Consider the following 27,272-nt stretch of genomic DNA (forward strand, 5'->3'; position numbering starts at 1 on the left):
ATACCACAATTCCTATTATCATTATTGACCAGGTGGTATCAGGATTGTAGGCTAGCGAATATGGTCTTCACCTCCAGGCTCCTCCAAATTCTGCGATTTTCACAGAAACTAAAAGACAAAAAAACCTCCCTCCCAACTGGGGTCAAATGGCAGCATTGATTTGGGTTTTTTAGCTGAACCAATTTTCAAAGTCCATCTTGGATCCAAGATACGTGGTCCAGAGAGGGCCATGTCCCTTGATTTTGTTTGACTGATGCACTAGCCTGAACCCTTGATATTCCTCATAGTATATTTAGCCTTCAAGCATAAATCTTATGAATGTCCTTTCAAGTATTTTTCATGATAATGCAATAGCTGGGCAGGTAGTGCTTATAATTATATGGAGAAAAGGACAGATGGTGGTGGTTTCTGTGCCTGTCCCTTTCATAAAAATGGTAACTAAAGACCATAGGTAAAGTCAGAAAATGGCAGTCAATATTCAATTTTCATAAGTAGCTTTCATCCCCACCACCCTAAAGTGGTTTAGTCCTTCATAGACCAAGGGGAAAAGGATACACTGGGTGGGTTTGATAATTCCCAGTGTTTATCTTTCAATTTAACTATATCGGGTATTGAAAGTACTTTAGAGGTTGAAGTTGATACAATTTAAGATAGTTGAGCTCGGTGTGGGTAGGGTGTTATATTCTTAAATTGTAGTCTCCCAAGAGTGCTCTGGATACAGTAAGCATGCAATCAATATGAGTGACTGATTACCATTTGATATCTAGGCCTCTCAAATCAAGGAAACCCTTTAGAGTATTGCCTTTTAGAGAAATGACCTAAATATTTCTGTAAAGCCCAGGAACAAATTATTGTCAAAAATTAATGGGGAAAGGGAACATGCACCATATTCTCTGGATTAGAGATTTCAATTTTTCAAATACTTCTGACTTCTTTTCTCCCTCAGTGACGTTGGGGTTCTTTCAATTTCCTTCCATATTCTTGGTGCTACATGAGTTCTGAGAACCTAGGAACCCTCTAACCATCACCTCGCCTCTTCTTCTCCCCATGACACCTGCTGCCTCTGAAAGGAACAAAGGCAAGAAAGCAGGCTGGAGGGATGCACTGGTCAGCAGGTACTACTCTCCTGCTCTTCAAAGCCTTACTGAAGGCACATCTCCTCCAAGAGGCCTTCCAAGACTAAGTCCTACTTTTCCTCATCTTCTGCTCCCTTCTTCTGCATCACCCTGACTTGCTCCTTTTGCTCTCCCCACCCCCACCTCTCAACTCCACAGCACTTAAGTACATTTCTCTAAGCTTATTTATTTGCATTAATGGCAGACTTCCCCCAACCCCAGACTGTGAGCTCAATGTGGAAAGGGAATGTCACTGTTTGTTGTTGTATTGTACTGTCCCAAGAGCTTAGTACAGTGCTCTACACACAGTAAGCACTTAATAAATATTATAGAATGAATATGATTGAATATCCACTGGGTCTCAAGTTGGTTGAGCCAAAGCATGGGGAAACACTGTCCCCTGAGTCCTGGCAACTGTCCCTTTAGACTGTAAGCTCCTCATGGTCAGAGAACATGTCTACCAACTCTGTTATACTGTATTCTCTCCCAATCACTAGTGCAGTCTTCTAGACTGTAAACTTGTTATGGGCAGGGAATGTTTCTGCTAATTCTGTTGCACTATCCTCTCCCAAACGCTTAATACAGTGTTTCTTCACAGAGTAAACACTCAAATATCATAGACTGCTCTGCACCCAGTAAGCCCTCAGTAAATACAATTGATTGACTGACCATCCAACCCAATTCATCTGGGAAAATGCTGAACATTGAAGCCTTTTAGGTGAAAAATAATAGCAAAAGTTCTACCCAGAACAGCAAAGCACAGAACAAAGGGAGTAGGGCAGGAAAGGTTATTTGTCATCTAACTTTCACGCTGAATCCTGTCCTGCTAGAGAGTGAGAAGATCTCAGTGCCATGATTCCAGAAAGACTAACCAGCCAGTAGTCAGGGCAGCTGCCTGTATGAGTAAGTAGGTCGAGAAGAAGATGCTGCCAATGAAACAGTTAACTTATCACTGCAGCTAAGGGCTGATCCATAAATGAAGTCTGTCCCTGCTTTTGCAACAGAACATCATCTGTTTTTATTAAAGTTAGCACAATGTGCCATTTGCTATAATTTAGAGTAAAATAGCAGATCTCCAGTGTGTTCTAGAAGCTGATAGCCAAGCAGAAAGAACAGTCAGAACATTCTCTAAACAGTCGTGCCAATCCACATCATGGAATGGAAGATGTGGGAGGTCATTATTTTGGCTTATGGAATACTAAACCCTCTTGGCAAGTGCCCGTGGACTAGGGGCAGAAAGGGAGAGGGGGAATTAGGCTGTTAAAGTGAAGCCACTTCCATCCCCAGCAGCTCCTCCAACTTGAAATCCTCCGTGGACATAATAATTATAATACTTAACAATAATTATGGTATTTGTTAAATGCTTATTAAGTGACGGGCACTGTTCTAAGCACTGGGGTAGATACAAACTAATCAGGATGGACACAGTCCCTCTACCGCTCACAGTCTTAATCCCCATTTTCCAGATGAGGTCACTGCGGCACAGAGAATTTAACTTGCCCAAGGCCACGCAGCAGACAAGTTGCAGAGCTAGGATTAGAACCTATCACCTTCTGATTCCCAGGCCCGTGCTCTATCCACTATGCCATGATGCTTCTCTATCAGCTCCCCACAGATCATGGCTTTTTTCAGAGACCTAATTTTGGTCTCCCTTGCCGTGCTTTCTCTGACCTAGAATAATAATTGTGGTATTTGTTAAGCACTTAATATGTGCCAAGCACTGTACTAAGTGCTGGGAAAGATAAAAGATAATCAGTCTCCACATGGGGCTCACAGTTTAAGTAGGAAGGAGAACAAGGTTTCTGTTCCTTGAGGCACAGAGAAGGCACAGAGAAGTTAAGTAACCTGCCTGAAGGCACAGAGAAGTTAAGTAACCTGCCTGCGGTCACACAGCATCCAACTGGTGAATTCAGGATTAGAATCCCAGTCCTCTGACTCCCAGGTCCATGCTGCTAGTCCTACTCTCTCAATCATTTTTAAACCTGTTTCTCCCATACTTCTCTGGATTTCTCTCCATCCAAACTATCATGCGGGTCCAGGCACTTGTCAGGTTCAGGCTTGCCTACTTCACCAGCCTTCTCATGAGACCTCCTGACTCCAGCCCCTCCCCACTCTCCATGTCATACTTCACTCTGCTGCCTTGATCATTTTTCTAAAACATTCCTCTCTCTCTCTCTCTTTCTCTCTGTCTCTCTCTCTCACACACACACACAGACACACAATCTCCCCACTCCTCAAAAATCTCCAAGGAAAAATTTCCTTGTCATTGGCATTGTTACTCACCCTTGTTCTACTCCCACTAAAACCACGTCAAGTGCTTCACTCCTCTCAAGCAACCTTCTCACCCTGTCATTCTCCTCTCGGTGGACTTCTTGCTCATGCCCTCCTCTCCTACGTGGAACTCCTTCCTACTTAGATTTCAGGAGGTGACTGTTCTTCCCATCTTCAAAGCTCTACTAAAATTACATCTTCTCCAGGAGGCCTCCCTGATTATTCTCATCTCACCATTCCATTTCCCCTCACTCCTCCACACCACTCCTTTTCCGGGACTTCTGAGTTATCTAAACTCTTGGGAACTCCTCCTACCTCAGTAGCACTTATGTACCTATCCTTGGACTCGGGGCTTCCCCCACCTGTAATTTGAGTATCTGTGTCCACTATTGAACTGTAAGCTCCTCGAGGGTAGGGATGTTATCTATTAATTCTTTTGAATGCTCCAACTGTTCCACATAGACCAAGTATTCAATAAATGTCAATGATTGCCTGATGTCTACTGCCCCCTGAATAAGACAGCTGATGACAGAGGGGAGCGAACCAAAGGTAGAAAAGCAGGGTGACCTAGTGGAAAGAGCACAGTCCTAGGAGTCAGAGGACTTGAGCTCTAATCCTGGCTGTGCCACATGTCTGTGTGACCTTTGGCTAGCCACTTAACTTCTCTGTGACTCAGTTACCTCATCGGTAAAATGGGGATTAAGATTGTGAGCTTCATATGGGACCTGGATTATGTCCAAATTGGTTATCTTGTTCATTCAAACCTATTTATTGAATGCTTACTGTGTGCAGAGCACTGAACTAAGCATTTGTATCTACCCCACTGCTTAGTACAGTAGCAATCTATTGTGGAGAATGAGTGATGCAAATTTTTTTTTCCAGAATTGCCCCAACACCTTGTACTTAATATCTTTTCCCAATGATTTTAAGGGTCCAGTATTCACAGATCAGCAAGGTTTTGGTTTATTGTCATTGTTGAGAGGCTGAAAATATTGATTTGATTCAAACAGATAATGATTTGGTATGACAGTAACATCCAGGAGTTCAAGGCAAAGGAGTGTCACCCACCCCACCTCTTTTTTCTGCCTTTATATGAAATAGTGTGGTTGTCAAAGCTCATAACCACTAAAGCAACAGGACCAAGAAAAAATAAACAGACCAAACAGTCCAGCCGATTTAGCCCTCGGCTACAATTCAGAAACTGCAAATAAGTCTTGTTGTTTAGAATGAACACTCTACTGGATATCATTCAAATCTGAATGTCTGGACAAGAGATTTTAAAAGTACATATTGATTTAGATTTGTGGATATGCATGAGTTAGTGCTTAAATCGTAGGTGGCTATTTACATATCCTTCCATTTAAGCATCAATGCATATACATATCCATTTATTCAATTGTATTTAATGAGTGCTTACTGTGCGCAGACCACTGTACTGAGCTCTTGGAGGGGATGTGCCTTTAATAAAGCTTTGAAGGAAGGAAGAGTAATTGTCAGATATGAGGAGGCAGGGCCCTCTAGTCCAGAGGCAGGACATGGACAAGGGGTAGCAGCAAGGTAGATGAGATTGAGGCACAGTGTGAAGGTTAGTATTGGAGAAGCAAAATGTGTGGGCTGGGTTGTAATAGGACATTAGCAAGGTGAGGTAAGGAGAGAGCTGATTGTGTGCTTTGAAGCCAATGGTGAGCAATTTTTGTTTAATGTGAAGGTGGATAGGCAACCACTGGAGGGGGGGTTTTTTGTGCTTTTTTTTTTTTTTTTTTTTTAGAAGTATGGAAACATGTCCTGAACGCTTTTTTAGAAAAACGATTCGGGAAGCAGAGTGAAGTATGGACTGGAGTAGGGAAAGACAGAAGGCTGGGAGGTCAGCAAGGAGGTTAATACAGAAATTCAGGCAGGAGCAGTTTGGATGGAGAGGAAAGATGGATTTTAGCTATGATGTGAAGGAGGAACCGAAAGGATTTAGTGTTCGACGAGAAGGTGTAGATTTGGAAATAATCTACATAGAGATGGTAATTGAACCCATGGGAGCAAATGAATTTCTTTGGGGAAAGGATGTGTCTATCAATTCTACAGTACAGTACTCTCCCAAGCATTAAGCTCAGTGCTCCGCACAAAGTAAGAGCTCAGTATATGTCTTTGACTGACTGACAGATCATCTTTACACTGTCAGAGTGTACATCTCAGAAAATGCTTGACTAACTAGAAATCTAAAAATGTGTCCATTGCACTGCCTGTTGATTTCATTATTCCCTCCTTCTTAGGCAGTGAGCACCATAAGGCACAGGGACTGTGCACAACCTGATTACCTTGTATCTACCCCAGCACTAAATACAGCACATAATAAGCACTTCACAAGTACAATGACAATTTTTATTATTATATTCTACACTCATTAATAATAATTACTGTATTTTCCTCATTTCCCACTCATCTTCATTGCCCTGACTTGCTCTGTTTGCTCTTCCCCCACTCCCAAGCTCCAAAGCACATATGTATATATATGTACACATACACACACACATACATATATATCTGTAATTTTATTTATTTGTATTGATATCTGTATCTCTTCTGCCCCCCCACCAACCCCAGCCTGAGCCTCCCAGACTGAGCTCATTTTGGGGAAAGAATGTCACTGATGATTGTTGTATTGTACTCTCCCAACTACTTAGTATAGTGCTCCACATACAGAAAGCACTTAATATGATTGATTGAATGAATGAATGATATTAGTTAAGCACTTTCTATGTACTAAACACTGTTTTAGGGACTGGGGTAGATATAAAGTAATCAGGTTGGACACAGTCTCTGTCCCATATGGGGCTCACAGTCTTAATCCCCATTTTACACATGAGGTAACTGAAGCACAGAGAACTGAAGTGACTTGCTGAAGGTCACACAGCAGACAAGTGGCAGAGCTGGGATTAGCATCCACCTCCTCTGGCTCCCAAGCCAGTACTCTTGCCACTAAACCATGCTGCTAACTCATTATACTGACTCTCTCTGGTCTGTGGCAAAGCTACACACCATCTACTTTACCATCATATCATAAAGCATATACGTTTCTTCTGCTTCCAACCCTCTCTTCCTTTCTCTTGAGACGTCAAAGCCATGCCTTAGAAATACAGCTCAAGGCAAGCTAGGCTAAACTAGCTTAGCACATTAACAAATTTTGTTCCAGCAGGCCAGAGACACCAGAAGGGAGGAGGGTATGTGAAGTCAAGTATTGCACACAAAATGGAAACATAATTGACGGTAAAATGTGGGTTCTAAATCACTTCCTTCTGAGGCACCATCTCTACAAGAAAATTTTTACTTGTTAGGGGGTTGAGAAGGAAGTAATAAAAAGACTTGTAAAACTTGGAGGTGTGTTTTGAACCTCCCCACAATGCTGATCCAGAAAATGCACCCATATTCATTCATTCATTCAATCACATTTATTGAGCACTTACTGTGTGCAGAGCACTGTACTAAGCACTTGGAAAGTACAATTCAGCAACAGAGAAAATCCCTACCGAACAACAGGCTCACAGTCTACATCTGCTTAGTCACCACTCTGACATCCTAAGTCCAGCCTACTCCCACAACAAGCTGCTTAAATAACATTCAAGCAAATCCAACATCTCTCAGGAAAATTTTCAATCAGTCCTGATAGAGAAAACTTCCATTTGCAGTCTAATGCTAAGGTGCCTTGGGTTTTTGTTGTCTGCTTTTGTTTTTTGTTTTTGAAAAGGTGAATCAGCAAACATATATTTGGAAAGGAGCAAGAAAATGCATCTCTATCTTCCTGCCTTTATCTGTCCTAAGAACTAGCCGCAAGGCCTAACTGTCCTCAAGCCACAAATGCAAGCAGACATGCAGAGAAACTCCAAGAGTTGTAAGGCTTTCTGAGCACTAGTGAAGGCAGATTAGAGGGATGAATCCAGGGCAAACCAGCTTTGAGAGAACTCTGAGTCGATATGAAAGGCTTGCTCCATTTCCTGGAGCTAAGGGATAAGTGATTCTCATATAATATTCTTACTAGACCCCAAGACTTATGTAGCCTCACTTTTTTTTTTTAATCAATCGATCAGTCATATTTAACTGCATGCAGAGTACTGTACTAAGCACTTGGAAGAGTACAATATTACAGTTGGCAGCCATATTCCCTGCACATGAGCTTATTTATATACTAAATTATAAACAAGGTCACGGAAGTATCTAGTCTAGTCATATAGCAGATGGAAAATGAAATTTCAATGAGAACATTAGCGATTATTTTGATAATTGCTCTCACATTCTCTGGTGGGCACACTTGTGTTAGGACTTAAGTGACCAAGGAAAGACAAAATGAGATAGATGATTTGTCTCAACTAACAGAAACTTTGGCCTGCTCTTTTCATTAGGCAATAAGAGTCTGTCACTCCTGACTGCCAGAAGGAAGACAGGAAAAGGCCACTGGCTGTGGTATTTGTTCCTTTGGGGTTTGAAGAAGAAATCTGCTGCAAGAAGATTTCACTAACTCCCTGTTATTCCAAATACCGCATACACAATCTGGTTTTAAAAGCTTGCCCAGGAGCAGCACTGCATCCAGGAATGCTTTTATCTGGTCTTAAGGATCTGCAGTCAAGGAATGGTATTTAGTCAATGTTAACACTGTGCAGAGCCCTGTACTAAGAGCTTGAGAGATTACACTACAGAGTTAGTGCCTATGTTTCCTTCCCATAAGAAGCTTGCAGTCTAAAGAAAGAATGAATACTGCGAGAGAGATAAGAATGCTGGTATGTATTAAGCTCTTATGTGTTAAGCAGTGTACTAAATGCTGGGCCACATACAAGGCCATCTGATTTGACACAATCCTTGTCAAACTGGGGTTCACAGTTTAAGAACCAGTTTCTTACCCTTATTTTACAGATTAAGAAACTAAGGCACAGAGAGGTTACATATCTTAGAACCTTGGTCTCTTGATCCTTAACCCCAGACTTTTTCCATTAGGCAATGCTGCCAACCTAAACCAAGTGCTTGGCGCATGGTAAGCACTTAACAGATACCATAATTATTAGAAAAATTCATGCATGGTCTATTCCAGGAGCTCCAAACAGGACATTCGGTATAAAAACACATTATTTTTCGTTCCCCAATCAACTTTGGTTCACTTCTGTTAGGAAGCCAGAAGTGAGGAAATGGAAATTAGGAGAGACCTAACAGAGGACTGTTCCAAGCAGAGTTTGGGGATCCAACACTCTCTTCTCCAACCACTAATAATAGCAACTATGGTATTCGCTAAGCACACTGGGGTGGATACAAACAAATCAGGTTGGACACAGTCCCTGTCCCATGTGGGTCTCACAGTTTCAATCCCCATTTTACAGATGAGGAAACTGAGGCCCAGAGAAGCGGAGTGACTTGTCCAAGGTCACACAGCAGACAACTGGCGGAAATGGGATTAAAACCCATGACCTTTTGACTCCCAGGCCTGTGCTCTATCTGCTATGTTATGCTAATTCTGTTCCACCTAGAAAGAAGAGACAAGCAGCACATCCACTGTCAACCCAGCCACTCCGAACCAGACCCAGAACTGGTTTCTCTCAGGGGGCAGCAAAGCTAGAAATCTACCTGAAGCAGGGAGAGAAGCAAGGCACAGGACAAAGAAGGCCCAGAGAGACACCATGGCTATATTTTTTCCATTGGTAGTGAAAGATAAAGGGCATTAAGCTTGGCTGTTAAAATGCTTCAAAGTCTAAAAATTAAAAATGACTTCCCTCTCTTGGCAGCTTTTTTATTGTGTTAAATGTCTGCCTTAAGATAGTCCCAGCTAGACTTCAGTCTGAATTACATACTTGGCACGCTAAATTAGTCATCTGCCCAAATGTTCTTTTAGGCTGTATTATTCTAGCTAATTAAACAAATGTATCCCTAAAAAGATAGAAACCCTAAATACCATATTCCATACCAATCAGTTTGACATTCAAGACTCTGTCACTATCTGCCAGAAGCTCAGAGCTGGTAGTTAGCCTACATTTCCACCTACATCCCTAATACATAGGCTGACTCTTCCTCCTTGTTTATCCAGAACAGCCCTATATTTTTGTAGGTTGTCCTAAGCAAGTGTTGAAAACATTCAAATGCCCCAAGTGGTGACTATCCCAATTAAACTTATTTGCCCACTCATACCCAAATGCTCGTTTCCTTTAAATGTTTGGCTAACTACCTTCTCCAAACCAACATGTTCAGCTTTGGTCCCACGCTATTCGAAGACTTGCAATACAGACTTTCCAGCTCCCAAAACATTCATGGCTTAAATGAAACACCACATACATACCTTTAACTCTCTCCTTAGGCCCCCTGTTCCTCCCCCTCCCCCATCCCTCACCCCCAATGATGTGGTCACCTACTTCATCACAAAAATTAACACAATTAGGTCTGAGCTCCCCAAAATCACCCCTCCCCCTCTTGCCTCCCCCCCAACCCTCTCCCCTACTTTCCCATCCTTCCCTGAAGTATCCTCAGAGGAGATCTCCTCCCTCCTCGCAAATGCCACCCCCTCCACCTGCGCCTCGGACCCCATTCCCTCTCACCTTATTAAAACCATCGCCCCTGCCCTCCTACCTTCCTTAATTTCTATTTTTAACCAATCTCCAAGGGCTCCTTCCCCTCTGCCTTAAAACATGCCCACGTCTCCCCCATCCTAAAAAAACCCGCTCTTGACCCCACTTCCCGCTCCAGTTATAGCCCTATCTCCCTACTACCCTTCCTTTCCAAAATCCTAGAACGAATCATCTACAATCGATGCTTAGAATTCCTTAACTCCCATTCTCTCCTAGACCCCCTCCAATCTGGCTTCCGTCCCCTCCACTTTACCGAGACTGCTCTCTCTAAGGTCACCCATGACCTCCTTCTTGCCAAATCCAATGGCTCCTACTCCATTCTGATCCTCCTTGACCTCTCTGCTGCCTTTGACACTGTCGACCATCCCCTCCTCCTCCATACCTTATCTCACCTTGGCTTCACGGACTCTGTCCTCTCCTGGTTCTCCTCTTACCTCTCTGGCCGGTCATTCTCGGTCTCCTTCACTGGACCCTCCTCCCCCTCCCATCCTTTAACTGTTGGAGTTCCTCAAGGGTCAGTTCTTGGCCCTCTTCTGTTCTCCATTTACACTCACTCCCTCGGTGAACTCATTCGCTCTCACGGCTTTGACTACCATCTCTACGCAGATGACACGCAGATCTACATCTCCGCCCCTGTCCTCTCCCCCTCCCTTCAGGCTCGCATCTCCTCCTGCCTCCGGGACGTCTCCACCTGGATGTCGGCCCGCCACCTAAAACTCAACATGAGCAAGACTGAGCTCCTCATCTTCCCTCCCAAACCCGGTCCTCTCCCAGACTTCTCCATCACCATGGATGGCACGACCATCCTTCCCGTCTCTCAGGCCCGCAATCTCGGTGTCATCCTTGACTCGTCTCTCTCGTTCACCCCACACATCCTATCCGTTACCAAGATCTGCCGGTTTCACCGCTACAATATCGCCAAGATCCGCCCTTTCCTCTCCACCCAGACGGCTACCTTACTGTTACAGGCTCTCGTTATATCCCGGCTAGACTACTGTGTCAGCCTTCTCTCTGACCTCCCTTCCTCCTCTCTCGCCCCAATCCAGTCTATTCTTCACTCCGCTGCCTGGCTCATCTTCCTGCAGAAACGATCTGGGCATGTCACTCCCCTTCTTAAACAACTCCAGTGGTTGCCTATCAACCTCCGCTCCAAACAAAAACTACTCACTCTAGGCTTCAAGGCTCTCCATCACCTTGCCCCTTCCTACCTCTCCTCCCTTCTCTCTTTCTACCACCCACCCCGCACGCTCCGCTCCTCTGCCGCCCACCTCCTCACTGTCCCTCGGTTTCGCCTATCCTGCCGCCGACCCCTGGGTCACGTCCTCCCGCGGTCCTGGAACGCCCTCCCTCCTCACCTCCGCCAAACTGATTCTCTTTCCCTCTTCAAAACCCTACTTAAAACTCACCTCCTCCAAGAGGCGTTCCCAGACTGAGCTCCTCTTCTCCCTCTACTCCCTCTGCCATCCCCCCTTTACCTCTCCGCAGCTAAACCCTCTTTTTCCCCTTTTCCCTCTGCTCCTCCACCTCTCCCTTCCCATCCCCACAGCACTGTACTCGTCCGCTCAACTGTATATATTTTCGTTACCCTATTTATTTTGTTAATGAATTGTACATCGCCTTGATTCTATTTAGTTGCCATTGTTTTTACGAGATGTTCTTCCCCCTGACTCTATTTATTGCCATTGTTCTTGTCTGTCCGTCTCCCCCGATTAGACTGTAAGCCCGTCAAATGGCAGGGACTGTCTCTATCTGTTGCCGACTTGTTCATCCCAAGCGCTTTTACAGTGCTCTGCACATAGTAAGCGCTCAATAAATACTATTGAATGAATGAATGAATGAATAGTGAAAAAGAGTGGTTTTCAGATATAGTATGAAGCAGTGTGGCCTAGTGGAAAAGCCTAGCAGTCGGAGGGCGTGGGTTCTAATCACTATTCTGCCACTTGAATGTTGTATGAGCCTACACAAGTCACTTCAATTCTTTGAGCCTCAGTTACCTCAGTGTTCAATGAGGATTAAATCCTCTTCCTTCTGATTTAGACTGTGAGTTTAATGTGGGACAGGAACTGTTTCCAATCTGATTATCTTGACTATCCCAGGGGCTTAGTACAGTGTCAGTACACAGTCACAAGTATCTTAGAAAGTCTATTTCAGTCAAAAATGTTTGAGCAGTTGCTGTATGCAAAGGACTGCATTAAGCGCGTAGGAGAATGCAATACAGTTGGAAGCATGAGCTTGATTTGAGGGAGTTATGACTATCACTTCCTCCAACATATAGGAAGAACCTTTCCCTATTAAATTTCTGATTGGCTTCAAAGCCATGAAAGCTCTCCTTCACAATGCCAAGTGAAAAAGTCGCCGTGGCTCCATCCTGCATTAGTTGCCTGATCATGACTTTCCCCAGTCTGATCCCTACAGATTGGAACCACCAACCTCTGACCAATAAACTCATCCCATCCTTGGTTTTTCAAAAGTGGTTCTGAGCCAGCAACTCACTGAGAAATAACAGTAAGAATCCACGGTGGCCCCTGAAAACTACCTCAAAAGGACTTATTGAAGGTGTGATCAATCTAAGGACCAGAGATATTTCTGAGTCTATATCCATTTCCTTTTTTTAAGACAAGCACTGTTGTGGTCAGAATAGGTGGACTAATTCTGTCATATTGTACTCTCCCAAATGCTTAGTACAGTGCTCTGCAACAAGTACTCAAATATGGTTGATTGATAAACCTCTCAATAGACCATGTCAATTAACACAATATGGACTGTGATGTCCATAAAAGCCCTACACTTATTGCCTGATGGCAATGGCAATCAACCGAGTAAATAAGTTGTAACGAAACTCCTCACCTCTGTAATATGTGGATTGGGGTTAAATCCACAGAGGCTGCAGACTGTGGTTTGACACTGAGTGCAACAATTGTAGTTGGCCTTTTCAGGAGTGTGCAGCAGCAGCTCTGTAGTAGTGCAAAGGGGACAGAAGGTCTTTGAGGGGCCCAGTTCTGCAACCGGCCCCGGAGCCGAGGATGACGCAGTCGTCGGTGGCAGAGGTTTTCCAGATGCCACTTGTTGGCTTGAGGGTTTCGTAAGCAGTTCAGGACGGGGTTTTGCGGGGCCCACCGACGGCTGAGAAGGGGACTTTGTAGGGCCCGCCGACAGCTGAGAGGAGGGTTTCTTGGGCCCCACCAACGGCTGAGGCGGGGGCTTTGCTGGAACCGGTGATGGTTGAGGCGGGGGCTTTGTGGGATCTCCAGGCCGCTGAGTCGGGGGTCTCGCTGGGCCCAGCGATGGCTGAGGGGTGGGCTTGGGGTCCACTAGCTGTTGAGGGGTGGGCTTCACGGGCCCTGCCGATGGCTGAGGGGAGGGCTTCATGGGGCCTGGTGAGGGCTGAGGGGAGGGTTTTGCAGGGTCTAGTGATGGTTGAGGGGTCGGCTTCACAGGGCCCGTCGATGGTTGAGGTGGGAGCTTGGTGGGGCCCGGTGAGGGCTGATGGAGGGACCTCGTGGGACCCAGTGATGGTTGAACGGGGGTCTTAGCAGGGACCGGCGTCGGATGAGGGGGAGGTTTCGCAGGACCTGGAGATGGCTGTGGCGGGGGCTTCGCAGGACCTGGCGATGGATGAAGTGACGGTTTGGTTGGGACTGGTGGTTGTGAAGAAGGTTTAGCAGGACCTGGTTTTGTGAGGTCTGGATGTTGGGGCTGGGACTTCAGTGGTCCCCGCTGTTGAAGGGGTTGTTTGGCCTGTTCCATCTGAGGAGCTGCTTCCTGCCCATGTCCTTGAGCTTCCTTCCCTGGCACCGGAGTGTGAGGCCGACTCTTTCCTGCTGGCTGAGCTGCTGATTTAGTCGAGTCAGCCAGCTGAGGTCCAGTTTTACTAGGCCCTTGCATTTTAGGTGATGGTTTTGGAGATTGTTGCTGAGATTGCTGGGACATGGGCTTTGAAGTTCCTTCTGGTTTCCCCTGCTCTTTCTGAGCTGCCTTTTGCCTTCTTGCAACATCTTCCTGTGATGCTTCAGAGTCTGATATCAAATCAAAAGGATTAAACTTATTTACAACTGAGGAGACAGCACTTAAGGGGTTACTCTCAGTGAGGAAACTGGGCATCATGCTTGTCTTCTGATCTTCCTTCAAATCAGTTCTTGATTTAGATTCCCTCAGGCTAATGGTTGAGGGGCTCCTGCCAGGTGATTTCTGTTCTGTTTTAAACGTGTCTGTGGTTCTGCTTTTGCTGAGGCTGGGCTGCCTCGGGGGGCCAGGATCTGGAGGTTTTCCCAGTTGCTTAGGATGGTGACTGAGATCCAACTCCGGTCTCCTAAGGTGGCAGGGGAAAATGGAGACAGAAGAAAGAAAAACTGTGAAATTCACTCTGGAGATATATTTCCATACTGAAAAGCCCCAACACAAAAAGGGGTATAAAAGTATTGATCATTATTGAAAAAACAAATACAGTAATTTTTTCACTTCTTTTTTTTAGTAAAAAAAAGAAGGGGGGTGGAGGGAGGCGGCATTCAGATTATAAATTTAAATCTACTTAGTACCTGCCTTTCAGTTTCTAATTCTAGAGCCGCAGTAATTTGGGGCTTATTTCTTGCAAGTGCATTATGAAGATTAATGGGTTAAAGACTACATAAAGCACCCTGATGTTGTGGTGAAAAGCATTACACAAATAGAAATTGCTATGGTTATGATATTATTATAATGTGAAATAGTTCAGAGCCAATTTTTTTTCCCTTGGGGAATAATCTGGACAGTCATACAATGAGCCTTTCCATTTTATCTGAGTCCAAATCTCCATTCAAATATGGACACAAAGCAAAAGAGTTGGTTCCTAAAGGACCTTTTGACAAGTCACTCTGTCTCTTATCACTCTTTTCAGAATGTGAGCCCCTTATAGCCAGGGATGGTGGCTGAATCAATACCCCTGCATTGTCCCCAGTGCCAATGTAAAAGCTTCATAAATGCTATTACTGTCAATGATCAGATCACCCTATTCTACTGGTTCATTCGTTCATTCAATTGTATTTATCGAGCATTTACTGTGTGCAATGCACTATACTAAGTACTTGGGAGAGCACAATATAACAACAGACACATTCCCTGCCCACAACGAGCTCACAGTTTAGAGGAGGAGACAGTCTAAATTTGAACGATAGTATACTAGTTATCTCTGCAAAACTGATTCAAAATGTACTTGACAGATGAGAGGTGGTGATTAGTAAAGATTCTTTTCACTGGTTCGGCTAAACAGAAGATTAATCGTTATCCATGGAGCAATGGAAATGCTAGAAACTTGGAAAACACTACTAATGGATGTTTGGGCAGAGTGGCTTATCAAAAAATTAATGCAATGAGTCATGACTTCTTTAAACTGAGGAGTGTTTAGTAATGTGTTTGGAACATTTGAGACTAGGTTTTTTCTTTTTTTAAAAAAACAACAACAACAGATTACACATTACACACTAGGAAGCATCTCTAACATTAAATAAGGGATCTCTTAAAATCCAGGACTTCTAATTCCCTGCTTCAAGTATCTAATAGAGTATGCCACACACCATAGTTTGTCTACATGAAGCAAATCAACCAGAGAATTGTCCAGTCTTTTGCTTCACTTGGTCAATGACCAACACATGCCTTTTGCACACTAGAAATACAATTACTAAAAGACTTTCAAAAAATATAAGCAGGATGAGAAGTACAGAATCATATGACCAACTGGCACCTTAAACTCAACATTTCAAAATCCAAACTCCTCATGCTCTCTCCTAAACCTCTCCTAACTTTCTCAACAAAGTTGCCAACACTGTCATCCTCCCTGTCCCAGAAGCACACAGCTCTTGGGTCATCTTAGGTTCTGCTCTGCCTTTCACCCACCCACCTTCAGTCTGTCTCTGGATCCTTCTGGTTTCCACTCAAATATTTCTGAGAACTTTTCCTTCCTTTCCAACTCTATGGCCAGCAGCCTCCTAGATAACCTACTCCATGAGCCTCCTTTTTCATCTCCCAGACTCCAGATTCTCTTCCTTTCAATTTAGTTTATCCTCTGTGATGTAGATAATCTTCCTAAACTCATCATTCCCTTGCTGAATAGCCTCCAAAGACACCACCATTTTTCTCCACATAAAAAAGAAACTTCTAATTATGGTAATTATAATAATAATGATACTTGTTAAGCACTTACTATATGCCAAACACTGTTCTAAGCACTGGGATAGATACAGGTTAATCAGTTTGGAAATAGTCCCTATCCCACATGAGGCTCACACTCTTATCCCCATTTTACAGATGAAGTAAATGAGGCATAGAGAAGTGAAATGACTTGCTGAAGGTCACACAGAAGACGTGGCAAAGCCGTAATTAAAACCCACGCACTTTCAACTTGCAGGTCTGTGCTCTATCCCCTAACACACGTCATTCACCACCTGTCTCCTTAGATTTTTTACACATTCTTTTCCTTCAACCCTTGCTCTCACACGACGCTCCCCCATGTTAACCTCATTTTTGACTCTCCTCTCTCCAACTCATTGCCCATGTCTTGTCCTCTTGATGAAACTCCCTTCTCATTCAAATGTTCTGAACCGCATCCCCTCCTCCCTTCAGAGTTCTCTAAAAAACTCTCTCCTCCAGAAAGAATTCCCTGAGTAATCCCCTTAATAATAATAATAATTATGGTGCTTGTTTAATGCTATGTGTCAAGCACTGCTCCAAGTGCTGGGGTGAGTACAGGTTAAGCAGGATAGACACAGTCCCTGTCAAACATGGGGCTCAGACTCAATCCCATTTTACAGATGAGGTAACTGAGGCCCAGAGAGGTTGAGCTATTTGCCAAAGGTCACATAGCAGACATGGCAGAATTGGAATTAGAACTCAGGTCCTCCTGACTCTCAAATTCATGCTATGCTACTTCCCTTTCTGTTCATGTCATCCCAACCATTACCCTCACCTAATCTATGTGCACTGTGGTTTATTGATTCCACTTCTCTATCTAGTAATTCTTCATTCTTATTTTAATCCATTGTATCTGTGTTTCTCCTCATCCCCACTGCATGTATTCAATCTGGGCAAGGTTCACTCTCCCATTAGATTGCAAACTCCTTTAAGGTGGGAACTATACCTTTCAGTCAGTAGCTTGGTGGAGAGTAGGCACTGGGGTCTGGTGGAAAGACCTAAGGTCAGATTCTGGACATGTGAGTTCTATTCATAGAAGCAGCATGGCTCAGTGGAAAGAGCATGGGCTTGGGAGTCACAGGTCATAGGTTCGAATCCCGGCTCTGCTGCTTGTCAGCTGTGTGACTGTGGGCAAGTCACTTAACTTCTCTGTGCCTCGTTACCTCATCTCTAAAATGGGGATTAAGACTGTGAGCCTCATGTGGGACAACCTGACTACCCTGTATCTACTCCAGTGCTTAGAACAGTGCTCTAAACATAGTAAGCGCTTAACAAATACCAACATTATTATTATTATTATTCTTAGTTGTGTCACTGAAAGACAAGGTGCAATCAGTTTTGCTAAAATGCCTAGTTTCACTCTTCATTTTGGCTAGAGTTGTTACGAAATTAGAGAACATTACTGGATCACAGGAGCCAGTTTGAATATGGCAAAACCATTGGAAGGAAGGATTTTGGCACATGTATATGGTATAGGAACACTGAGTACTACAATGCAACATTTCCCTAATGTTGGCTTTTGCGAGAATCTACACCTGCATTATAAGTGAACTGGGTGTATTATTATTTCATTTTAGTATATGGTCCCAAGCTCCTAGTATAGTACTCCGCTCATAGTCTGCTCTTAGATGTTCTGCCGTCACCTCAAACATGTCCAAAACAGGGCTCATCTTCACACCCATACTCTGCCCTTCCCTTGACTTTCCTATCACTGTGGACATCACCATCCTTTCCATTTCACAAGCCCATAACCTTGGCGTTATCCTTGACTTCTCTTTCTTCAACTCACATATTCAATCTATCACTATACCTTGTCAATTCAAGTTTCACATGGCTAAAATCCACCCTTTCCTCTCCATCCAAACTATCACCACAGTAACCCAGGCACTTATCCTATCCTGCCTTGATTACTGTAATAGCCTCCTTGCTGACCTCCCTTCCTCCTGTCTCTCCCCACTCCAGTCCATACTTCACTCCTGTGCCAAGATCATTTCTCTACAGAAACTTTCAGGCCAGGTTTCTTGACTCCTCAAGATCCTCAAGTGGTTGCCCATCCACCTCTGCATCAAGCAAGAAACTCCTCATCATCAGCTTTAAAGCACCCAAACACACTGTTGCTCTCCTACAACAATCCAGCCTGCACAACTCACTCCTCTGTAACCTACTCAATGTATCTCGGCCTCATCAATCTCACCGAGGACCTCTAACTGGCATCCTGCCCCTGGCCTGGCACAACCTACCTCTTCGAATCTGACAATTATTCCCCAGACCTTCAAAACCTTATTGAAAGCACATCTCCTTCAAGAGGCCTTCCCCTACTAATCCCTCATTTCCTTTTCTCCCATTCCCTTCTGTTTTGCCCTGATATGCCCCTTTTATTCAACCCCCCACCTCAGCCCCTCTGTACTTATGTACATTTGTATAATTCATTTATTTATATGAAAGTCATTCCCCCCCTTTAGTCCTTAAGCTTAATGTGGGTAGGAAATGTGTCTGTTATATGGTTGTATCCTCCCAAATGATAAGTGCAACACTCAAAATGATTGATAAATATGATTGATTGCTCACAGTAGGTTCCACAATCTTAGTATGATGATAACATGCCCTTGGAGTCGAGTTTTAGGTTGAGAAAGTAATAAAATATCTTATTTGGTGTTAAGTAATGTTTTAGGCAGAGTGAGAGGATGCGTCACTCAATGCTATCCTGGTTTGCCTAGCATTCTTTTATGAAATATACCTGTGTTTTGAACAAGAGTACTTTGCTTTCAAAAACTTATTAAATACACCAAACTATATTACAAACATTTTTCAGTTAAAAAAAATCAGCATGTTTCATTACATTAACTTTTTAAAAAGTCATACTTAACAGATAATAAGGTTTAAATAACCCTCTGCTCTGGAATCCTAGTGTCAAAAATTACTAAACTAATCAGATACTTTATATATACACATATATTTTGAATGCAATACTTTCCAATTTTGGTGTATGCCTATACACTTTCATTCAAGGTCTAATGAGAAACTATAGCAAATTAAATAAAGCTAACCATGGAAAAATGAAAATCAAGTTGATTGGAATCTAAATTTTACTATTTGGTAGATTGGCTTGTGAATTTCATGTCTAGTATATAAAGTAGTGTAATAATAATAATGTTGGTATTTGTTATGTGCTTACTACGTGCAGAGCACTGTTCTAAGCGCTGAGGTAGATACCGGGGAATGAGGTTGTCCCATGTGAGGCTCAGTCTTCATCCCCATTTTACAGATGAGGGAACTGAGGTCCAGGGAAGTGAAATGACTTGCCCACAGTCACACAACTGACAAGGGGCAGAGTCGGGATTTGAACCCATGACCTTGGACTCCCAAGCCCGGGTTCTTTCCACTGAGCCACGCTGCTTAGCCTCATAGTACAGTATAGTTTCAAAAAGTTTTGAGACAGCCCTAATTAAGAACTTTTCAAAGTTACAATGCAATTCAGTGTTTTGAGAAGATTCATCGCAAAAATGGATAGTTAAAAAAGATTTCTTCTAAATAGAACAAAAAAGGGAGTGTGCAACTACTAAATGGGGCCAAAATACATTTTCTAATAATACATTTTTGGCTCTTTTCCCAGGAAATTAAAGCATTTTCACGTATATTATCCCATGATATTTTGGCAACATTCCCAGGGAGGTAGATCAGAGCAGGTATTATGCCCATTTTTCATTTAGGAAAATTGAGAGAGTAGTCCATTAAGTGATTTGAAGTCATTTAGACAGGGAGTCCATGGTCTTGAATACCAGAAAAGTGTTCTATCTATTAGGCCACAAGAAACTACATTCTGGTCACTCTAAACAACAGATGGAAAAAAATTCACTTTAGAAACATGATAACTGAATCTATTTTAAAAAATAAAATCCCAATTAAGGATTTGGAGGATATGGAATTTTATTCTGTTAGCAAGTACTTTAATTTTAAAGGCAGTCATTCAACCACGATTTTCACATACCCAATTGTCTATTTCTTCAATATATATGCAAAAAAATGCATTTCTACTAAAATGAAAAGTCATAAAAGAGCCAGAAACTGAATTACTACATTTTACCTTATTCTGTCAATCATCTAATCATCCAAGACAATCATCAGGACTCATTTCCAACTCATGCCCCATCTCAACCCCAGCCACTCTGAACCTAGCCCTGGCTCTAAATCAAATTTTAGCTCTAAGTAAGTCTTTCAACAATTCAGGTTTTCAACAAGTTGATTGCTTCTGGATACATCTCTAATTGGAATTTGTAAATGAGTGGACTTTGGATTTCCATCATTCCATCAACCCAGTAGCAGCCCCTAAGAGTAAAATATGGATCTTAAATTTTTGATCCTGGTCTAATTGTCTTGGGCAGGATGGAGCCAAAACATGGGGAAAGACAGAGGAGGAGAACAGAGGTAAGCTCCTTGTGGGCAGGGATTGTGTCTATCAACTTTATTGTTATATTCCCCCAAGTGCTCAGTATGGTGTTCAGAACAGTAAGCACTCATATGCTACGGACTGATTGACAGAGAGGCAGGGAGCAGTAAAGGGGAGAAAAGGAATGGAGGCAGAAAGCAAAGAGGAAGAGAGGAGATGGGAGAAGGGGAAATAAAAGTAGGAAAGAAGAAGGGAGAAGGCATTCACCAGCTGCCTTGGTAGTTACAGCATTTATTGAGTATCCACTGAGTGTAATGCACTGTGCCATGTGTTCAGGAAATGCAAGACAAGTAAATGGCATATCCTCTGCCTACAAGGAGCTTACTCTCTAAGGGGGGAAAACAGAAGAGTAATAAAAATGAATAACTGAATGTATAATTGAATGAATGCATCTACTTCAGTGCTCAGCACGGATATTAAGTACAAAAGTTCTAGAGATGACTGATGGGACTTGAGATGGTGAGAATTAACTGGGGCACAATGGAGGAGATGGGTTTATGGAGGAATTTGAATGTGGGAAGCATTGATCTGTTAGATCGGGAGAAGTAGAAGGTAGCACCCTGATGGAATAATAATAATAACTGTGGTATTTGCTAACTGCTTTCTATGTGCCAGGCACTGTATTAAGTGCTAGGGGTAGATACAAGTAAATCTGATTGGACCCAGTTCCTGTCCCATGTGGGGATCACAGTCTCAATCCCCACTTTACAGATGAGGTAACCAAGGCATAGAGATCTAAAATGACTTGCCCAAGGTCACACAGCAGGCAAGTGGTGGAGCAGTGATTAGAACTCATGACCTTCTGACTCCCAGGCCCATGCCCTAACCACTATGCCAAGCTGCTTCCAGCAGCGTGAGCATGAAGACAAGGCAGGAGAGTTGCAAATAAGGTTCAATTAGAAAGTCAGTTTGGGAAAAACCAAGAGAGTGGTTTGGGGAGTAACAGATGGAGAGAGCAGATAGAAAAGATGGGGTGAATTGGTGAAGTGTTTGAAGCCAACTGTGAGAAGTTTTTTCTTGATGCAGAGCGACGTGGCGAGCCACAGGGGCATTTGAGGTGCAGAGAAATTCGTGCCAAGCAACGATTCAGGAAAAAAATCTCTGAAGCAGTTAATATAAACTGGATGGGGGAATAGGCTGGAGACAGGGAGACTAGTGACGAGGTTGATGCAATAATCAAGCCATGATCTCACAAGAGTTCATTCCAAAGAGGTAGTAGTTTGGAGGAGAAGAAAATATAGATCTGGGAGATGTTATGTAGGAAGAATTGACAGAATTTGGCAGTAGATTGAATGTGAGGGTTGAAGGAGATAGAGCAAAGTGCCAAGGATGAAGCGAAGCTGCAGGCTTCTGGGATGGTGAGGATGACAGGAGCTACTGACAGACAGGAAAGTTAGGAGAAGTGGGAGGAAAGTTAAGATGCAAGATGAATATTTCAGGGTTAGCTATATTAACCTTGAAGTGCTGGAGGGACATCAAATGGAGATGTCCGGGAGGAAAGAGAAGATGTGGGATTGCAAGTTGGATGAAAGGTCAGGACTAGAGGAGTGAATGTCGGAATCATCCAGAAAAAGGTGATAGCTGAAACTATGTGAGGAGATAAATATCCCCAGTGAGTGACTGTAGAGGGAGAAGAGTAAGGGGTCCAGAACAGCTTTTTGGGATGTTCTCAATTATGGGATGAGAGGGAGAAGAGGAGCCGACGAGAAGGTGTGATCAGAGGTGTAGGAGAATCAGGTTAGTACAGTATCAGCAAAATCAAGGTCAGAAAGTGGCCCACAGTGTCAAAGGCAGCCAAGAAGTCAATTGATCAATTATGATTGAGTGCTTACTATGTGCATAACACTGAAGTGCTTGGGAGAGTACAATATAACAGAGTTGGCAGATGTACTCCCTGCCCACAAGAAGCTTACAGTCAAGAGGAGGATTAAGGTCAAGATCAAGAAGGTCAAGGAGAATTAAGGTCACAATAACCTCCTTATAGCCAAATCCAATGAGGATTACTGTTTTACTCCTACTTGACCTTAGAGAGTGCAGTTCCAGAGCTGTGAGGGGGTCAAAAGTCTGATTGGAGTGGGTCAAGTAGAGAGTGGGTGAACAGGAAGTGAAGATAGTAGTGTGTACACTTATAATAGGCAAGGAATGTGATTACAAATTCTACTGTATTTTACTCTCCCAGGTGCTTAGTTCATGATCTGCACATAGGGCTCAATAAATACGATTGATTGATTGATGGTGGGTGCCAACAACTCATTACAGGAATTTGGGTGGGAGCAGAAAAATGGGGAAGAGCTGGAGAGAGTTGTACATAGGGAAGACATGCAGGTTTGAAGGTGGAAGAGAAAGATTTGACAGAGTGAGAGCTAAGAGATGGGGAAGATTGGTGGTAAGCACTTTTAGGAGCCCAAAGGGGATGGGATTAGTGTCACAGATGTCGAGGGTGGATTTAGAGTCCCCTGTAGAACTGCTTTGAGAAATAACTCCTTCCCAGATCGGGGCCAAGTGAGCACAGCTGCTGTTGAGCATAGCAGGGGGAAAGCAGTCTTGCCACCATGAACTTTGAATGGTGAAACCAAGAACAAAGATTATGATGAGGTTTATGTCCAAGCAGAGAGTGGGACAATAAGAGAAGGAATTCCACTCTCTTCCTGTCACCTTGCTGTTTGAGAAGAATTTTACAGCGTGTAGTGATGGGCAGGCTTTACTTTAGTGGATGAGCTGCAATCAAGTAACACTATGTTGATATTCAGTAAAGTGAAATGCATTTATATTAATGATATCATGCCATTTGAGCTCAAAACTACTATCTCTTAATACCTGGAATAATTTTAAATCATTTCAAAATAATTCACAATCATAAAAGAAGCCCAGGGACTTTCTGATCAGGTAACAGAGAGAACATGTATATGATATATAAAATATTCCATATATACACACATATATATGTATAGCATGTGTGTGTGGGTGGAGGGAGGAGAATGATGGACTGTTGGAAATCTTGAGCCAATAGGTAGTTAAAAATAAACCTTTTCCCTCCAAACTGATACATATTACTACTTTAGCTGTGAGAATGTTATGTAGTAGGAGGAGGTTATTAAATATTAGTCTTCTAGTTTTCTACCTTATAAAATCCATTCTACAGTGAAGCAACAACAAGAAGGAATTAAAATAACTGCCTGAAGGTTTAACTGGTTTGTAACAGCAAATATCATCCATACTGAAGATTAATTACTTGTACCATGAACCAAAACTCTGAGATACCTTTAACATGTTTACGTCATAATTTAAGCTCTTCACTGTTGAAGGTTTGGGGAAGAAGATAGCAACTTAGGGCTGGCTTCAATAATGAGAATGATTCAAACTATCAACAGACTCAGTGGGAAAGAACATTCAAAATCTGAAAAGTGATGGGCATTGGTGAAGAGGGAAAAGAAAAGGAAAAGAAAACAAAACACATGGAGGGATAGAACAAGGGCCTGAGGAGAGAGAGTGAGGAAGATGCAAGGAGCCAGAAAACCTGAAGCTAAACAGAGGAGTGTAGAGTGAAGCCTGCTGTGGAGGGAGAGGGGCAAAGAATGTTGCTGGGAGACAAGAGAGAAGCAGGGGTAGAGGAAGTCATAGCGACACCTGGATGCCAGACATCTTTTTCTGCTAGGTAAGAGATAAAAGGGGCAATGACTGAATTGGAGATATTTACTTTTTCTCCTGATCCTTCTTCGATTTAGTCCCCTTGCACTAGATTTCAGGTTGATCAGTATTTGAGTTACCTGAACTGTTCTAAAACCTTCCTTCAATGGTCCCCAATCCAAGCTAAAAGATAAGAAGGATGAAGTGGTGGAAATGATCAGAGACAGGACTACAGTAACAACTGATCAGAATAGATAACCAACCCTTCTATTGGACCAAGCAGAGATGCGGGAGATGGGAAAGGAAGAGGATTATGTGAGTTATCATGGTTCAGATACAGTTCATCGGTGGCTGGCAGCTCCCCATTCCCCACAAAGCTTCCATCTGCTATACCCTTCCTTTTCATGTTTTTTCCACCCTTTCTCCGCCATCGGTTAGGGGGGAAAAAAGCAATTCTAGTGGTTATAGTGAATCTCTGGTCTATTGGAAAAGTATATCAAACTGAGGGGAGAATTGCAGTGTCTCTCTGTGGAGACGCTTCCGTGCTCAGTAAGAACCATACCAATATCCAAAGCCTTGGTTCTCACCTTGCCTGGCACTTTGCCAAAGACAAAAATGTGTGGATAATTCAACGAACCCATCACCCCTGTATGTTAAGTATACAGCCTGCTGATGGTTTTAAAGCCAACACAAGAAGCAAATTGTCATCACTTTTGCAGAAAAATCATTAAGAATTAACATTTATTGGGGCCAAACTAGCTGTAAGATATCACATACCTGATCAGACAAATTCTTAGAGTTGGACTATTTGCCTAAAACCCTTTTTACAAAACTTGATAAGCCACATTGTTAATCACATATCACCTTGGTGGATGGAGTTTTTTGTTTTTGTTTTTTCAGATAGCTGGGGGGAGAGTTGAGAAAAACTGCTTCCTTTACTGTATTCAACCAAAACAATACTTTCAATTGCCAAGTGAAACCAGAGGAAAGCTCAAAGTTAAGAAGCTACAGTTGGTGCTTTCTCAAGTTAAATTGACCATAATTCTATACCAATAATGCAGAAAAAAAGGTCACCATACCCTGAAAGTACAAACATCTTGTTAGCCTAAGAAGTAATTATCTTATATTTTCTTAAGCTCTGGTTACCAAGATATCAAGGGGATTCAGATGTGAGGAGATGGGTGGGCAAAAAACTCCCCAAAACACTCAACCATTTCTAAGACCCCCCCAGAACCTCAGCGTCTGATTCACACAGTCATCACCTTCTTCAAAAACCAAATGCAGGGACACCAGCCCTGCGGACGGGTACAATTTCCCAAAACCTTTTGCTTATTTTCCTGTCCTTTCCTAGATTTGCCAGTGAATAGAAGGATGCCGAACAGGCCACACAAACCCCCTAAACCTCACCCCTTTCCTTTTCGCAAAACAGACTTGCAATCGCCTGTACCCTTGCCGAACCGTACTTTCCAAGCGCTCAGTCCAGTGCCCTGCACATTGTAAGCACTCAACAAATACGATCGAATGAATCTTTACCAAGCTGCGCCGTGGACCAGCCTGTGAAGCATTAGGTGGGGTCTTGTCTACTAACTCGGCTGGACCGTAATTTCCCAAGCGCTTAAGTAGAATGCTCCGTGCATAGTAAGGGCCCAAATAAATGCCGTTGATTCATCGATTGAAACCCCCAAAGATAAAAATGTGTGTGTGTATATGTAAGCCAACACCTAGGACTATTCACCCACGACCTTTCAGCCGCTCTATTCATGGAAAGGCTCCAGGGAGCTGCACTGTCGGAGACAACTCCCCTCTCACTGAAACATTCATAAAGACCACATAGATCTGAGCAGCCCGAAAATGCAAGCCAGCCCGCCCGAGCCTGATCCACTGGATCAACTCCTGGATCCACCCCGGGATGGGAAGTCGGATGATTTTTGTCTCTTCCCCCCCCCCCCCCCCACCATCAGCCCTGCCCACGCTGCCTCGCCCTCCGGCCTCGACGATGCCACTGTGCCTCGCTGCGGATCCACGCGTGTCCGCGGAGCTGTGACCGCCCCTCCCTCCCCCCACCCAGCGACCCCACGCGTGCCTTTGCAGAGGAGGGAGCTCCTGCGGGGTGGCGACGGGCAGGCTTCCTTTGGGCAGCCCCTTGGCCCTGGACATGACGGCGGCGATCTGCCTCCTCTCGTCCTCGCTCAGCCGGCCGAGGTCCGCCTCCAGGCCGGCCGGGATGGCGGGCGGCTCGCCCTGCCCGTCCTCGCCCTCCGCCGGTCCTTCTCCCTCCAGGCTCGCCTCGTTCCCCATGGCTCGGGCCCTCCTGCCCGGGGGTAGGAGCGGGCAGAGAGGAGAGGATGCCCCTTCTGCTGCCCACCGCTGATGCCGAGGCTACCGGGGGGGGGGCCCGGGCCGGCTCTGCCCTCCTCCCTAGCTCATGCTGGAGGGGCCAGACACTAGTCCGGCCGGCAGGTGACCATTGCCACCTCCGGGTTAGGGACACCAAGCGAGGCTCTTTGGAGAGCCTCTCTGCCCCCGAGCTGCTGCTGCTGCTGCTGCTGCTGCCAGCCTTCAAGCTGGGCCAGCCGGTCCTGCCCCCTCCCTCCTCCTCCTCCTCGTGCAGTGAGCATGCTCCTTGCAGAACAGGTGATTTCCCCTCCCACCCCGGCTTGTGCACCCCCCCGCTCCCCATTCGTGCCACTGTCATTCGCCCAACCCTGCCTGCTTTAAAGGGCGAGGGGCTGCCACAATGGGCCGGTGCGGGGCCTCGATTGCAGAGGCTGGACGGACCCAAGGCCTCACGGAACTGGGGGATTCGCGCTTTTTCTTTCCCCCCACACTCCCTTATTTTGAAATAAGGATGGGTGGCGGTCGAGCCATTCCTGGTATAAAGGGAGGACCGCTGTAGCAAAGGCCTGCCTGCAGTGTGGTCTTAGGGATGATGCCCGGGGAGGGGGAGTCCGTTTAACCCGGGTGCTCCTGATTCAAGGGACCGATTTGGGCCACTGGCCGGGGTGGCCCGATGCTCTGCAAAGGCTGCTCATTCCCACGCCTATGGATTCTCCCTTAATG

The 27,272-nt window shown here is 44.2% G+C and overlaps 1 protein-coding gene across 1 annotated transcript in view; it reads right to left on the reverse strand.

The window, feature by feature from the left end:
- PCLO (piccolo presynaptic cytomatrix protein) overlaps positions 1-26,566 on the reverse strand; it is a 288,802-nt gene extending 262,236 nt beyond the window's left edge. The window contains exons 1-2 of the mRNA XM_029077273.2: positions 26,296-26,566; positions 12,824-14,285 (exon numbers count right to left, since the gene is read on the reverse strand). Of these exons, the coding sequence (XP_028933106.1) occupies positions 12,824-14,285; positions 26,296-26,510 (1,677 nt within the window). The 5' untranslated portion in view covers positions 26,511-26,566. The remainder of the gene's footprint in view (positions 1-12,823; positions 14,286-26,295) is intronic.
- Between the last annotated feature and the right edge of the window lie 706 nt (positions 26,567-27,272).

This window comes from Ornithorhynchus anatinus, chromosome 13 (assembly GCF_004115215.2).
Source record: "Ornithorhynchus anatinus isolate Pmale09 chromosome 13, mOrnAna1.pri.v4, whole genome shotgun sequence".
In the NCBI taxonomy this organism is placed as follows: domain Eukaryota; kingdom Metazoa; phylum Chordata; class Mammalia; order Monotremata; family Ornithorhynchidae; genus Ornithorhynchus; species Ornithorhynchus anatinus.